Source organism: Chinchilla lanigera, unplaced genomic scaffold (assembly GCF_000276665.1).
Source record: "Chinchilla lanigera isolate Chin_1 unplaced genomic scaffold, ChiLan1.0 scaffold00016, whole genome shotgun sequence".
In the NCBI taxonomy this organism is placed as follows: domain Eukaryota; kingdom Metazoa; phylum Chordata; class Mammalia; order Rodentia; family Chinchillidae; genus Chinchilla; species Chinchilla lanigera.
Genome location: NW_004955417.1, coordinates 31,489,330 through 31,505,777, shown reverse-complemented (window position 1 = coordinate 31,505,777; position 16,448 = coordinate 31,489,330). Strand labels below are relative to the sequence as shown.

General features: G+C 36.8%; 1 protein-coding gene across 1 annotated transcript in view; it reads left to right on the top strand.

Moving 5' to 3' along the window:
* The first annotated feature begins 2,916 nt into the window (after positions 1-2,916).
* Positions 2,917-16,448, top strand: part of LOC102005257 (zinc finger protein 14-like) — a 19,576-nt gene continuing 6,044 nt past the window's right edge. The window contains exon 1 of the mRNA XM_005381973.2: positions 2,917-3,085. Within this exon, the coding sequence (XP_005382030.2) occupies positions 2,960-3,085 (126 nt within the window). The 5' untranslated portion in view covers positions 2,917-2,959. The remainder of the gene's footprint in view (positions 3,086-16,448) is intronic.

Sequence of the window (16,448 nt, the reverse complement as noted above, 5' to 3'; positions counted from 1 at the left end):
GATGCAAGTTGTCCATCCATTGTCATGTGTTCAATGATGTATGAAGTTCTTGACAGTTGGAACTAAAGATTTCTAAAAATGAGTAAATAGCAGCCAAAATGTTATAGTTTTATTTTTTTTGTGGCTTGTTCTGTCAAAATGCAGGCAATTTTGAAGGAAAGCAAATGTCATGAATGTCATTATTGTTCTAAAGTCTAAAGGCCACATATGTCACATTTCCATAAATCTTTTAGATGTTGATTTTAAGAATGATAGTCCTGCTACAAAGGCTTTTACTTCAGAGAGTGAGGTATCATGATATACTTTGTAGTGTTACTTCTGATGCACTTATATTTCACTATTAGTTTATTTTAAAATATCTTATAACATATTATCCATTAAAAACAATTTTCAACATTGAATTGTAGTGTTAGCATTTTGTGCAATAGGTGTCACACCAGCAAGAACCTAATTACATTTTCTGACCTAGTTCTATTGTTGGATCATTCAGGTACATATAACCATTTTGTAGCATACTGACTAGTCAAATACTTATTTACATTACTGTTTTCTTCCTCACCTGAATAAGGTCTTCATTCTATGCTTCCGTATCTGTCATATCTTGCTAACTTCTTTGGCTTACGTGATCCAAGTCATCATCTAGAGCAAGGGCACCTGAAGACTAACTTTCAACCTCCTCCCATAGTTTTAAAAGCAGATTTTCTTGTGACATTGTGCTGACTTGGGCTAATTCTACATGAAAAATTAAACAAAGCATTTAATTAAAGAAATTATAAATACACCAAAATGTAATATCTATCACCAGGGTGTCCCACAAATGACTGTAAGTTCTACACGTATTCAGAAACTTTTTTACATTTTTAGGTGTTCAATTGTTTTTTATCTTTGTAAACATTGCATGCTTCTGGCTATTTAGTGAGGAAATTCATACAGAGGGCTTGGGGATATTATATAGAAATGTGTTTTCCCTTGGATTCTATCTGAGTCCCTACCTAGGTACTTATGTTTAGAATTCCATGTAGAAAGGTTTTTGCCATAAGCATCATCTAAATGTATTGATACTGATGCAGTAGAGCATCATTCCATTGCATGAACTTGTATTCTTTCGCTTGTTACTAATTATATGATTCAGTGAGGATACTAAAGTTGATGAATACCTATGCATGGATAGGTACATCATTCAGATTGGAATAGTAAATGGAAATACTGTTTCTCCCTATCTGGTGGGTAACATGGCTGTTGATAAAGCATTTATGAAAGAAATGTTTGTAGTAACTGTTTTTTACATTGTAGCTACTCTATACAAAATATAAAAAGGTTGTTTTCTAACAGGAGTCAATTATTTTCCACACTGCAAAATTGATGAATCCAAGATCAGGAGATTCACAACTTAAATATATAGCAAAACATGGGCTATAGTTGTTGCATTCTAGCTGTGTTGTCACTTGGCAAGGAAGGGCTTGGACTCTTACGTGTGCATGCATCTTATTATTACTAAGGGCTCAGAATCCACGACCATATTCACTTCCAATTTCTCCACACCATCATGCCATCATGAAGGGGCACAGGATTTAGTGCATGAAATTTGGGTAAGTTTGGCTACACAGAGTGCAAGCAATTATTTGAGGGTGCATTGTATGTTGAGCAGTGCTGTGGACTGTATATGGCTTAATGATACCCTAAAGATTTGTATGCTGATTTAGATCTGCTCAGAGATTTTAAGGGATAGAAACTTAACTATTCTATTTGAAGTTTAATAAAAACAGTGCAACTTTAGATGTTATGAAGCAAGTGAGACACAAATTTTCAGAAAACGTACTAATTTGACTACCATTCCTATTAATTTTGGCATTACAGAGGTCACTGATAGAAAAATTGTTTCCATGTTGTTAAAAACTGCTGTTACCAGATTCTTGTGCTATTTTCCTTACTTCAGAGAACAAGAGCAAAGAAGTACTATAGAGGGTGGAAGAACAGTGCTGCAGAGGCAGCTCAAGATGTCATCACAGGAAATGAGTAACATCACCACAGAGTGAAGGCAAGGGTTAATCTTACAATGAGAGTCCAGTGCAGTATGTTTCCTAAATGAATTCCTTCCCATTCTCCACATTGCTTCTCCAAAATGGGTGTAAGTTTCAGCAGTACCATCTGTCTGCTGTTACCTCCAATATGTGACTGCTGACAAGCCCATTCCTTCGAGTTCTCTGCCAAGGAATTTCATATTCTCATATTGTAATCAAATTTATACTTGATTCATTGGAAATGTAAAAGAATTGCTTTGGGGATATAATTTGGGAAATAACTGACATTATCTTTCATCAGGGTGTCATAAGGCAGGAAATACTCCTGCCATATCATTTATCACCTTCACTTTCTGCTTCACTGTTTAGTACAATTCTGTTCTCATTGGTCTTTTTCTCTGGAAAACTCAAAATATGCTCTGGGTTTGAATGAGAACCATGTCACCTCTCTCGTCTATGTAATCAAAACCTGCTTCTTTTCTTTTCTTTTTTTTTCTTTTACCGGGAATCGAACTCATGACCTCACGCTTGCCAGGCAGGCACTGTGCCGCTGCGCTAAATCCCCAGCCCCAGCTGCTTTTGTTGTATGTGTATTTTAAGGCTAAAATTTTTCCTCTTGAAACCACATCAAAGTTCCAAGCCTGTATTGAATGCCATGTTACTATACACTTAGAAAGTGAGTGCTTCTACATGCAGGCTAATGTTTGTCAGTTAGATTATTTTATCTTCCTAATAATCTTAGGAAGTCCAGTTCCATTTGACACATTAGTTTTGCCAAAGCAACAGAGGATGAAAAAAAATACTGTCTCACTATTACACAGTTGGAGATGAGATGAAAGGGATATACATGTATTCACTCACATAGAGACCTGGATCTCTGCAGATGGTATCTAGCCCAACTGGGAGATTTATATTCCTCAACTTAACATACTTCAGTAATGGTTGTTTCTGTCTGTGATTTCTACTTGCTCAGGGAGGCAGAATCCTGGTGCACTAACCTGAGAGTGTTATGTCCAAAATACCCCGTCCACTTGCACTGGCTTGGGCACTTCCAGCACATAAAGGTAAACAGGTGCAAAGTCCAGACTATATATGGCAAAAATGCCTGTGAGAGTTACCATTATACTGATGGGAAGCTCAAAATGTTTCGAATATGTGTAGATGGAGTTGTATGATACTACACTGTGCTGTAATTTTTAAGGATATTTACATGCTTTCACATAAGGTGTTGCCAGGAATATCTATATATTTTTGTGGCTAATCTTTACGGGCTCTTTTGAATCTACAAGTGTAACTGACATGCAGTACAGAAGGCCTCTATCAGCTTGCGTGGATGTTATGAAACAGTTTACCCAATGTCTGCAGCAGTGTGTGTGATGTAAGCATGAGTTCACAGCCAGATATCTGACAGTATAGAGCTTGTTCTTCCTGTCGAGAAAACATAATGTAGAGAAAAATAGATGTTTGGGGTAGACCCAGAAAATGTATTGAATATAGGTGTCGTTCTCCTAAACTGTGTTGAGTTGCCAGACTTGGGATCTGGGACTGAAGTGGGAGGTAATGGACAGTGTAAAATATTGCACACAAGTAGAAAAGAAGTTTACAGATTTTATCTACATCAGTTCATATAGCAAATATGTAATATCTCTCTGTAACAGTCTCTTCACTGTAGGAAAACCAATGGTATTTCCAAAAATTTCACTGAATTCTGACCCCGTCTCTTCTTAATATCTGAATCCCCAGGTATAATCATGTTACCATGTTAGAACACTTTTATATCTTATGCCAGTCAATTTGGGTTTTAGGGTAATGTACTTTTGCCACACTTGGTTACAAATTCATGTGCTTACAGTCTACTTTTTATTTATTTATTTTTTCCTGGAATGCATCACAGCTCTCAGAAAAAACAATTTTTTCTTACCATTGAAAAACAATGAACCCATGGTCAGTCCAGTGGAAACGGTCCATGACAGTGTATGGCAAGGATAGAGGGAGTGTTGCATTCTTCATAAGGAGGTTCAGAATTCCTTGTTGCTAAATGTTGATCATAAAATTTTGGTCACCTTGTCACGAGGGGTGTTCACAGTATATACTGTATATTCCCACAATTAGGTCTTTGTCTTTAACGATGAACTCTGGTAACTCTCTGGCCTTTCCACAGATCCAGGGGAAGGACTTCATGTTTTGCCCAATTGGATAATTAGAAAAAAATTACTTTTTGATATTTCACATTTTAAATATGCCTTGCTTTTTTTGCATTTCAAACCATATGCTATCCAGACTCTAACTGCATTCCCTAACCAATAACCATCTTTTAACCTACAAAGTAAAGAATTTTCACGTGAAAGATTTCAAGAGTCTTAGAAGCTCTTAGGTCATAATCCCTAGGTTGTTGCCCATAATATAATGTTTTGTGTGTCCTCTCATTGTCTCTCTGTTTTGACAGCCATGGAGAATACCCAGAATAAATGTCACTAGAATACACATTAAATATAGCCATATGTCCTGTAATAAATATTCAAATCATTAATTTAAATTGAAGGATGTGATTCAGCCTCAGGAGGATCCACCCTTTGGGGAGCTATACTTTTTGAAAAGGAGGGCAACTTTTAAGATGCTTAGGACATTACAGAAGAGATGACCTGCCAGTGGAGGTGTGTGAAGACAAGAGATGGTTTTCAAAAGGTAATAAAAACATGTAAATTCCAGGCACAGTGCAATATTCAACTAGAATGGTGAGGTAAACAGCAATGCACAGGACAAAGAGAAGGCTTCTGATTTGATTTGTGGACCAGTACATTTTGTCTCTCAAAATGAGGGTTAGGGTTAAGATTCATATTTAGCACTGAAGGGTTTGGATTGAGTACCATTGTCTCATTTAACTTACAATGTTGGTGAGAAGTAGCAAATAACATTAACTTGGCAGCAAGAATTTAAATGTCAGTGAATTTATGATGAGACCTATATTAAAAAGGAAATGCCATTGTAGTTTTCCTTGGTACATTTTCTCCTGCAGAATTCTTTTATATTATGATTCCCTTGGCATTTATGTGCACTGAAAACTCTAGAAGAATTGTTAAAGGTGACATGTTTCAAGGCTGGAATGATGGTATCTCATTTGCACATGTGATGGAGACTACTAGGAAATGGCTCTGAGCAGGATTTAATATTCACCAATTGGCTTTTCGTGTTTACGTCTGAGTTTGTCCAAGGCCTAGGCCCCTTGTCTGAAGATAGGTAGTGGACTCACAGTAAGTGAACCTCTGTGAGTCACTGGTCCTGACTGACTGAGACCTGTAGTGGCCAGTGAAGCAAAGGATAAGAAAAGGCCACAGCTAAGGAAACCTGGCTCCAACCTCAATTAAGTTGATAAAGACTGTAGCTGCAGGAATCTCACTCCTGAGTGGAGACCTTCCTGGAGATAACATGTGGGGGAAGGACCGTGATTGCTAATGAACCAGTTACTGATGGTCGGCTTATGATCCACAGCCATGCTGAGTGCTTGTGGTGCAGGGTGAGGGAGGCTTGCCCGAGGATTGTTGCCATCAGCTGAGAGGCAGAAATGGAAGGGATAATGAATTACTCCTGTTGGTCTGAGTTACGTTCTGGGTTCTAACAAAAGGCAATTGAGATGGGTGATCAGGGCTATAGTCCCAGAGGCTGTGGGCCCCCTGATCCCAGACTTTCGCCTCTCCTGGTTTTCTACTACATTCCTTTATTCATCTGCATGCACCTCTTTCTTGGGACCTGGTACTACAGATAATACCAACAAACCTAGTTGTCCTAAATTAACAGTGTCTTACTTGGAGAAATCCTCGAGAGGTTCCCCCCTTCCTTCAGTGTTCCCTTCCCTTGTTTTGATAACTAAGTAAATGCTGGTTGCCCAGGGAAAAATCTTTGTCTTAGCTCCCAGAGAATGTCAAATTCTGTGAAAGGGTTTTGATCCTCTTCGAGCCCTAAAATCATACCACTTGACTCATTTGTTTAAGTCTTCCCAGTCCACTCATTTGGGAGATTGCCAACCTGATTGGTCCCCAATTACTAAAGGATAAAATTCACACAATATACGTGGTTTAGGTGGGCTTTGCTTTCAGAACTTTGGCTGGTTTCCATGAGGGTTTTTTCAGAAAATGCTTGGTTTTTACATAAAAATGTTGCTGTTATCAGACAGTAATTCATACATACAAGGAATATGTGAGAAGGGAATGTTAGAAAAAGACTCACCTTGTTAGATTTTTTAAAGTAGATTGTTTTAGGTCAGAGAATGAAGCACATTAATTGTATTACGCTTTATGTTGATTGGACAATGTGTATTCTGTGCACAGCTGAAGAGGAAAAGCATTATACTGGCTCATTATTTTAAAGATACTGGACCAAGTTCCCCTGGCTCAAAAGACATAGCATGGTAGAATAACATGGAAAATGATAGCTGGCCAATTGTTAATAGGCATGAAACAGAAGGAAGAGAGTTTGAAAGGAAGGGACCAAGGACGAAACAGAGTTCTTAAAGCTGTGCTTTCATGACTGATTCAGACCCACGCAGACGTGTGCTTTGCTAATATAGGCATCTCTGAAAGCAATCAGGTTAATGACTGAGGCCAGCAGTCTGATGACTCCCAATCTGATCTTTCCTGCAGGGTAAGTAATGCATTGGAGGAGAGAAGTTTACAACGTGTGAGGGTAGGACTGTGCACTGCAGAAAGCTGTCAGTGTTAAATCCTTAAGTGTTCCTGTTTCTTCACAAGCAAGTCATTGGTGGTGGATCATTCTGACACTCAACACTAGAAGTATTATTAGTCTTCATAATTTAGATATTCCGGACTTTGAATGGAATAATTGCCTGTCTGAGATATTTGAATATTTTCTTCCCTTTCATGTTGACTCATTTGCATTATACTATCATGTTACTCATTTCCTTATTTATGGAGTGATTATATTCCCTTCACAGCACATTTTTATTTATTTTTTGCTGTAGAGAAGTAAATTGATAGGGAAGTATGAGGAAGTCTGTGCTGTAAAGCGAAATTCCTCATTCAAATTTCTACCCTGTAACATCTTTAGCCATCCCTTAAATATTTCACTGTGTTTTATCATTTCATAGACCCAAGGTTTTTGGGCTTCGACGTTTTCTCCAAGTGACTTCAGTCTGGAAGTTCAGAAGCACACTATTTACAGTATTTGTAGCAACAAACCATAGGAAGAGCTCATTGAGATGATAGTGGCAGCTCTTAAATGGTAGTGGAAAATCTACTTGAGTTCTATGATTCCCTCAATGTAAGTCCAGTCAATATCATAGTAGGAAGTCTGGGCTGAGATGTTTTGGTTGCAGTGTATCATATGGGCTCCACTCCAACTAATAACAAATTTTTCTCCCTTGTTCCTCTTGGCTCAGAAGACAGAAATTGAAACAGCAATGTGCCAGTAAAAAAGCATTGAGTTTCTATGAGCGGTCCAATCAGGCACTCTGGCCAGAGAAGGGAACTTTGCTCTGTCACATGCCCAAGTCAGAAGCTCCTATTGTGTTGCTGAGAGCCGTGCCAGCTGGCTCATACTCACTTGCTGTGTGGGTTCCACTGACTGCAAGCTGAATGGGAAGGACACTGGGAGACCCTCAGTCCTGGTGATAATGAATGGGCAGCCAAGACAGGAGTGGAGTTTGTGGTGGAGGCATGAGATCTGGTTGAAAGAGGACAGAATCTGGTTTGGCAAGAGCTGGGCCCCCTACATCACCTGAAGTGTCTTTCTTTCTACATATTAACTGCTGCTGTTGTGTCCTTGCGCTCTACGAGTGAGCTGAGACACCTGCCAAGACCTAAGCATCCTGTTTTGTCCAAGTGGGGTGGCTGTAGCATGTCCAGAGCTCCGTTCTGGGCAACTTTGCCTGAAGCTGCACTTCTCATTGTGCACTAAGCACGGCAGGTTGGTTGGCAGACTCCCTACCCGGAAGGTTTGGGTGGGTGGCACTGTGGTGTGACGGGTACCCTGACTTCTAGCACATCGGCAGACCTGATGTTATAAGTTGTATCTAATTATGCCCCAAATGGCACGTGTTTAGAAGTTGGTTGAATTTAGTAGGGCCTATCCTTATCCATGTATGATTTCAGTAGCGGAGTGTGTTCTTAGGAAGCATGGCATGATTGGAGGTAGGTCTATGGTGGTGTGAGTTGGAAAAATACATTTTTATTTCTGGTACCTCTTATCATTTTCTGCTTCCTTACCAGAAGAATTCAGCAAGTTTGCTGTGCCATCCTTTTTATTCCTTGGAGCTTGTGCACCAACCACTGAAACTTTGAGCCTCCTTTAAGTTGTGGGTGCTGGGTATTTTGTCTGGGGGGTGTGGAAATGTCTCAGCCTCCTGATGATGCTACATTTGATAAATGTTTAGGGAACAGCATCTCCTGACATGTTTGCTCAAACCTAGGCCTCATTGTGATGACATGAATAGCTAGATTTCCAAAATATTGCTTCATGGCTAAAATCATTGTAGAATATTAGAAGGGCCATGAAAATCTGAAGAAAGGTTTAATATCGCCAAAGATGAGCCTTCATAGTAGAGCATTTGCAATTTTTGCTTAATCTCCTGTGCTACATCCACAGAAAGGCCATCAAACAATCAACAAAGTTTTTAAGTAAGTAAAAGATCTGCCTAAAATGTCCAAAGAAAAGGTACCTATTTAAGAAAGGAATATGAATGTGATCCTGCAAAGACAATGTTCAGAATGCACTGTCTCTTAAACCCACACTGAGAATCTCCAAGTAAGACACTCCCATGTATATGTTTTGGGTACTAGTAGAGAGATACATGCAATTTCTTACATAAATACTGTTGTCCATGGATGGTTTGTAGACATTGTTTTAGACAATGAAATGCTGAGTGAAGTGAGACTTTGTATTAAAGTAACACTGTAATAGGGGTAAAGACCCAAATGTCCATCTGCAAGCACAGCAGTAGTTAGACAAAGAAAGGTGGTCTGTGCTGGAAAGAGCATGGGGGAGTGGATACAGTGTGGGAAATGCGTGAATGATAGAAAGTGGAAAATTCATCCCCTGAACCAGAGATTTCCCCTTGTAGGTCATGAGGGTTAAAGGGAGTACAGGAGTACAGGGGAATGGAGAAAAACAGAATTAAGGTATATTATGTACATATACAAATTCTGCATGATGAACATGGTCATTATGTATGCAAACATGTACTAATAAAGAAAAAGAATAAACATGTCCCCGTAGAAGAGGTCTCAGTTTATTTATAATCAAAATTTGGGCATTCTTACTTAGGTTGGGAAAAAATAAAATCTCTGACTTTTGATGTTAGCCTTGAGTGAGTCACTCTGGGCCACATGGGCACAATGAAAGTCATTTGTATCTCAGGAAAATGTTTGACCTGGGCATGAGTTCTTTTGCAAACAGTTGAAGCAGGTTTATTCTGTTGCCTGTTTCCCTCTTGCTTCCTTAGCAGGAAAATGTTTTTATGAAAAGGATGTTATCTCATGGTTATTTCTTCATGATTTAGCCCAAAGATAATGACTTCTTGGAAGCTAAGCAGAGAGAATGGTTATGTCTAAAGAAGCAAAAAGGGGGGGCTGGGGATTTAGCTCAGTGGCAAAGCGCTTGCCTGGCAAGTGCAAGGTCATGAGTTCGATTCCTGGTACCGGAAGAAAAGCCAAAAATAAAAAATAAATAAATAAAAATAAAGAAGCAAAAAGGATAAAACAAAAGCAAAATATTTGTCTTTCACTTAACATAAATATGTATAAAAATCCACAGAATAATTGTACAGGTTAACAAATGAATGTCTGATAATTCCTGTCCATTTCTCTGAATTCTTCCTGCTAACCTCAGAGGTGGGCACAGTATGGACTGTTGTGGACCCTGCTTACAGCTTTACCCTCTAAACACTAGAGAATTGTACTTGGTTGAAACACTTTGCAGTGTTGGATAAATTAATGAGAGCACTTAATATAGCATTATTTTATTATTATTACTATTAATTTGTGGTGTCTTTGCCTCAGTGTATCGCCTCTGGAATTTTAGGGAATGTTTTATTTCAGCCATTTCACTCACTTAGTCCACTGCTTCTCAATTTGGATTGTTTCTAGTAATTAATATTTTTTATTTAGTGAAAAATATTGTTGACTTTTTTCTGCAAGATATAAGAAAGTAGAATTTTGGAAAGAACAGTAAAATCACTCATATGCAGATTATGTAAAAATTCAGAATATGTAGAAAATATACATGAATTTTCATCTGATGTTTTATAGATACGTGCTTTGCTGTTGTGTGGGTTGAAAAACACTTGGAACTATCTAATTTATATTTATATTTATACATTTATCCAGGTAATGATAAAACTTTTTATGAGATTGTCTGTATGTCTGTATTTATCCAGGTAATGATAAAACTTTTTATGAGATTGTCTGTATGAGATAAAACTTTTTATGAGATTGTCTGTATGATTGTCTGTATTACATCTAAATTTGAGCATTTTTCATACATGGTTCCTTGACATAGGTTAAATTGCTCCTCTCTGCATCATTCTGTGCGACATGTGGTGTAATGCTGTCTCTACTCCAATTGTTTTTACTTCATACACAATTAAATGACAGATTTTTGGGTTTTTGCTACTAATAATGTGTACCTTTTGACACTATCTTATTAATTCTAGTGGTTATTCGTTGTTTTTTTTTAACTTTCTAACAGGTAACATGGTATATAACAATGAAGACATTTTTATGTGTTCCATCTTAAAAGGTTTTAGTTTTTCTTTTTTCCATGTTTTTCTGCACCCATCTATATAACTTTAAGATTTTGAGTTTTAAATTTTATAATGTAATATATGACATTAATTATTCAGTAACACAATTGATATATTATTAATGAGTTCTTTGTAATGTGGTCTGTAATCCTAAATGAACATTATCAATGCTAATATATGTTTAGTGAGTTGCAGTGTTATCTTGCTGTGGTTTCTTTCCTTTTCTCTTTCTTTCTTTTTTTTTTTTTTTTTTTTTTGATACTAGGAGTCAAACTCAGGACCTTGCGCTTGCCAGGCAGGCTCTGTGCCACTGAGCTATCTCCCCATCCCTGTTTCTTTCCTTTTCTGAAGTGGGATATTTAAACATGAAGTTGTTCTTCCTTGCATGCATTCATTCTTTAAATTTCCCCAGAGGTATCCCCAGAAATGATAAGAAGATATGCATTCAATTTAATTTTTCAAAGTTGGTTCTTTTGTTTTTAATTTACAATTTTATTAGTACATGTTTTCAGTGCATAATGGTTATGTTCCTCATGGGGAATAAGTACATATACAAAACTAATCTTAATGCTTTTTAAAATCCTCCTTCCCTCCCCTCTCCTTCTGCCTTCTGTTTACTCTTGGCGTTTTTCTCATTTGAAAAAGGTCTTTCATATTATCAGTGAAATGCTTAAGTTTTATAAAGCCTTTCGTATGGCAGATGTCATACAAAAATGATGATTTAATCTCTAGTTATTAGTAATTCTGTAAGTATGCTTCTCCTGTTTTTTCTAGTTTCATTCCATCATGGTGTGAGAGCTGACCATACATGATTTCCCTTCTTTGAGTATGTCGAGGTCTTTGCTATTCCTCTGAACATGGTCTGTGTTGGTGAATATTTCTTATGATTTCTGTGAAGACTGTACTCTGCAGGTATTAGAGGAAGTATTACACAATATCCTGTGAGTCTACATAAAGGTTGATATTTCTCATTTTTACTCTTCAATGACAGATTTCTTTTTTATTAGTAGTACATGTCGGCAGCATATGCACTTTATGTTGGATAATATGTTCATTTTCATATACAGCTTCGTTCTGTTTTTGATCCCCTTTTGTCTCCCCTCCTCTAAATCCCCTTTCCTCATTTTCATTCTTGTTGATGTTATTAACGTAATCTCAGGCTTATTACATGAAATGTTTACACTTATTAAAGTTATTGGGTTCCTATACTTTGCATAACTGTATTCTACTTTTTTCCACTTCCCTTTTCCCCCTTCTCTCCATCTTAGGTCTCCTGGATCCTTTCCCATTAGCAAAAGATCTATCTCCATGTTTCCTTCTATATATCCTTTATTGTGCTCTTTGTACAGTACATCCCCAGTTTACCAACAAGTCCTATTCCAGGAAAATGTTCATAAATCAGAAGCATTTGTAAGTTTGACAAAGCGAGTCTTACCACTTTTGACACAAATGTTCAATGCTTATTGCTTTGCACTTTCTCACAACCCGCTCTACATCACCATTGCTTTTCCTCTTGCTTCTGAGTGTCCTGGGTGCTGATGAAGCATTGTACTGCTGTACACTGTCGCACTGCATAGTAAGCACACAGCAGCACAACAGTGATGAATGGCAGACGTATGAGCCACTCCTGTGATTTCTTTACTTCTGTGAACGTTCATAATGCAAGGTCCATTCATACCTGTGAAAGTTTGCAACTCTAATGTTTTTAAGGCAAGGATTTACTGTACTTTTCCACCCTCAAATGACAGACACAGTACAGTATTTAAGCTTTTGTGCCTGTTTTATTTCTCTCAACGTTATATTTTCCAGGTGAATCCACGTTCTATAAGTGTCTCAAATATGTCCTTCTTCATAATTGAGTAGTATTCCACTGTGTGTACATGCCACATGTTCTTTGTCCATTTATTTGTTTATGGGCATACAAGCTGCCTCTAGGATTTGGATATTATGAACTGTGCTGCTGTGAATATTGATATGTACATGTCTCTGTAGAATGATGTCCTTTGGGGAAGTTACCTAGAAGGGGAATTGCTGGATCATATGGAATTTCTAAGTTTAGATCTTTAAGGAATTTCTATACTGATTTCCATACAGTCTGTAATAGTTCATAGTCCTACCAAAAATGTACAACAATCCCTTTTTCACCACAGCCACAGCAAGTTTTGTTATATTTTGATTTCTGGATGTTTGCAATTCTTTCTAGTATAACATAACACCTAGTACTGTTTTGATTTGCATTTCACTAATGACCAGGGATTTTGAATATTTTTAATGTTTATTGGCCATTTGAATTTCTTCCTTGAGAAATGTCTCTTTCACTTGTGCATTTCCTCACTGGGTCTTTTTAAGCTGGTCTGATATTTTTAATTCTTTCTATATTACAGATGTTAGTCCTCTGTCTGAAGAACGGCCGTCAGCCATTTCTTTCCTAGGCTTCGTGTTGTCTCTTCACTCGACTTCATGATTCCTGTGCTAGTCCTAAGAGTTTTAATTAGATGTAACGACATGTATTGATTCTTGCTGTTATCTCTTGTCTGTTGGTGCTCTGTTCAGTAAAATCCTTTCCTATATCAGTGCCTTCCAGTGTTTCACCAGTTTTACCTTCCCATAGGTTTAATGTTTTGGCTTTAATGTTGAGATATTTGATCCATTTTTGTTTTGATTTACTACATATTGAAGGATACAATTTCAGTTTTAGCCTTTGGCCACCAAATAACCAATTTTTCTAGCACCACTTGTTGAATAAGCTCTCTTTCTTTCAATGTATGCTTTATGTATTGCTGATGTCTGTGGTTTATTGAGAGAAATAGTCAGAGCTTAAAATTTTCTTTTTTCTTGACCGATTTTGCACGCTTGCATTTGGTAATCAGAATGACTGATCTGAAAACAATATACAATATAAGAACCATTGTTGAACTCCTGCCATCTTGTATGGTGAAGCTCTGTGTCATTTCCAATGTTTTTTATTTTTATTTTTTACTTGTTACTGTCTTGATTGTTTGATCAATCTTACATTCTTATGTCTAGTGGACTGAGCAACTTCATTGAAGATAGTATGTAATACAGCAACCCCTGTAAATGTCTATGATTTTGTTTTGAGGTCATGTATCATTTTTGTTGTTTTTGTGTTGTTTTGATTTTATCTTCATTGTTGTTTTGTCAGTTTTAAAATTTTTAAAATAAAAAATATATACGCTTTTGGTCCCTTAGTCAAAGATCAAACAGACTGAGCATATCTGGGGTTGTTTATTCCTCTTTCTGTTCCTCTGATCCCTGTGACTGTTTTTGTTTTAGTAACGTGACATTTCTGTTACTGCTGCATTGTAGAATAGTTTGACATTGGGTAAATGGATGCCTCCTCTTTTATTCTTGTTGCCCATCAGAACTTTTGCTATTCTGCATGACTTCTGGTTCCGTGTAAATTTCAGGAATGTTTTCTCTACATCTGTAAAGTACTGTTTGCTTTGATGTTTTGATTGTGACTGCACTGAGTCTATGGAATATTTTTCAGAGTATTGCCATTTTCTTTACGTTTGGATATTTGAGACATGAGGCTGTTGTGCAGCCCTGGCTGGCCTTGAACTCGGTATTTACCACAAACTGGACTCATACCCACAGAAATCCTCCTGCTTCAGCATCCTGAGTGCTGGGATTACAGGAATGTGTCATCATGCTCCATAGGAGTAATGATCATTTTGACAGTATTGGTTTTGCCTATCCAAAAGCAGGGCACATGTTTCTGTCCTCTTGAATCTGGTTTGACAGAGTACTGTAGTTTTCTTTGAGGAGGTCTTTCCCTCCTTTGGCTAGGATAATTCCTACAGTAGGTATTTTATTTTTCTTGGTGTTATTATAAATGATATTGTTTTCATGGTATCCTCATCAAATTCAGAATGGAGTATACAAATGCTAATGATTATTTAGTTACTTTTGTATTGTGCTACATTGCTGAAATTGATTATTAATTTTAAGAGTATTTTTGGTGGAGTTCTTTGGGTCTTCTATGTAGAATATCATGTCATTAGCAAATAATGGTCATTTGAGGTCTTCTTATTCTCTATACTGTATATCCCTTTTATTTCGTTCTGTTGTCTGCTTGCTCTGGCTAATGTTTCAAGTACTATATCGAATATAGGTGGTGCTAGTGGGTGTTCTTGAATTGTTCTCAATTGTAGAAGGAATTCTTTTAATTTTTCCCTTTTAATATAATTTGCACTGTTGGTTTGTCATAAATAGCTTTTATCAAATTCAGGCATGGTCCATTATCTTGAAAGTCTGTTTGTATTTTGTTGAATGCCTACTTTGCATCTATTGATGTGATCACATGATTTGTGACTTGATTCTGTTCATATGATGAATTCCATTTATCGATATATGTATATTGAGTCAACCTTGCAACTCTGTGTTGAAACCTACTTGATTATGATGTATGATCTTTTTTATGACATGATGTATTCTGTTCACTAATATCTTGTTAAGGAGTTTTGTCTGTATGTTTATTAGGAGTCTGGCCTATAGTTTTAAGTTTTAGTTGGGACTGTATGAGATTATAGAATCAGAGTAATGCAGGCTTCCATAAGTGAATGTGGGGGCACTCCATCCCTTTCCATTTCTTTGCAGAGCTTGAGGATTAAAGATGATGCAATATTCTTGAAGGCTTTGTAGAATTCAACAATCCATTGGATCTGAGTTTCATTTAGTTGATACATTCTTTCTTACTATCTATATTTCATTGCTTTTCACTTGAGAATTTTAAGTGTTTTCTTGGGTTAGATTTGGTAATTTCTATGAGTTGAAGAATCTTTCTGTTCTTTAAAATTTCCCAGTTTCCTTTAATATTTTTCAAAGTAGTATCCTTTAGATGTCAACAGCATCTAGTGTGCTTTCACTTTTTTCACTTTTAATTGTGTTGATGTCTTTTTGCTTTTTCTTTTGGTGAGTCTGGCTAAAGACATCTATTTGGTTTTCTAAGAACTGACACTTCAATTTGTAATATTTTGTAAATATTTAGTCCCCATTTCATTGATTTCTGCTTTAATCTTTATAATTTTCACACCCCCCCCCCTTTTTGCTTTTGGCCTAGGTTGTTGTTCCTCAAGTATCTTAAGATTTCTCATAAGGTTATATAATTGAATTTGCTCTATTTTCCTAATGTGAGCATTGATTGCAGTGAATTTTCCCCTCAGGACCATTTCCTAATGGCCCAAAGTTGACAGTGACTTCTACAGGCATTCCTGTTAACTGCCAGATGTGTTTACATTTCTACTGTGATTTCTTGTATGACCCATTGGTTGTTTAGCAGTATGTGATAATTTTACAGATTCTTCTACCTTTTTTGTGATTTCTTCTGCCATTGATTTCTATTTACATTCTACAGTATTCTGATAGTACACATAGGGCGATTTTGATTTCTTTATTTATTTGAACAGGCTTTGTGAACTAGTATGTGTTCTCTTTTGGAAAAAGTACCATATGCTGCAGAAAAGAATGTGTACTCTTCTTTTTGGGGTGGAATACATTACAAATATCTGTTAAGTTCAAATGGCCAAGGTGTGGTTCAACTCTGACATTTCTTTATGATTGTGTATTAATGTTTTATGTTCAGCAGTATGTTTTATGAACATAAGTGCTCCAGTACTCAATGCATACTTTTTTTTTTTTTTTTTTTTTTTTTT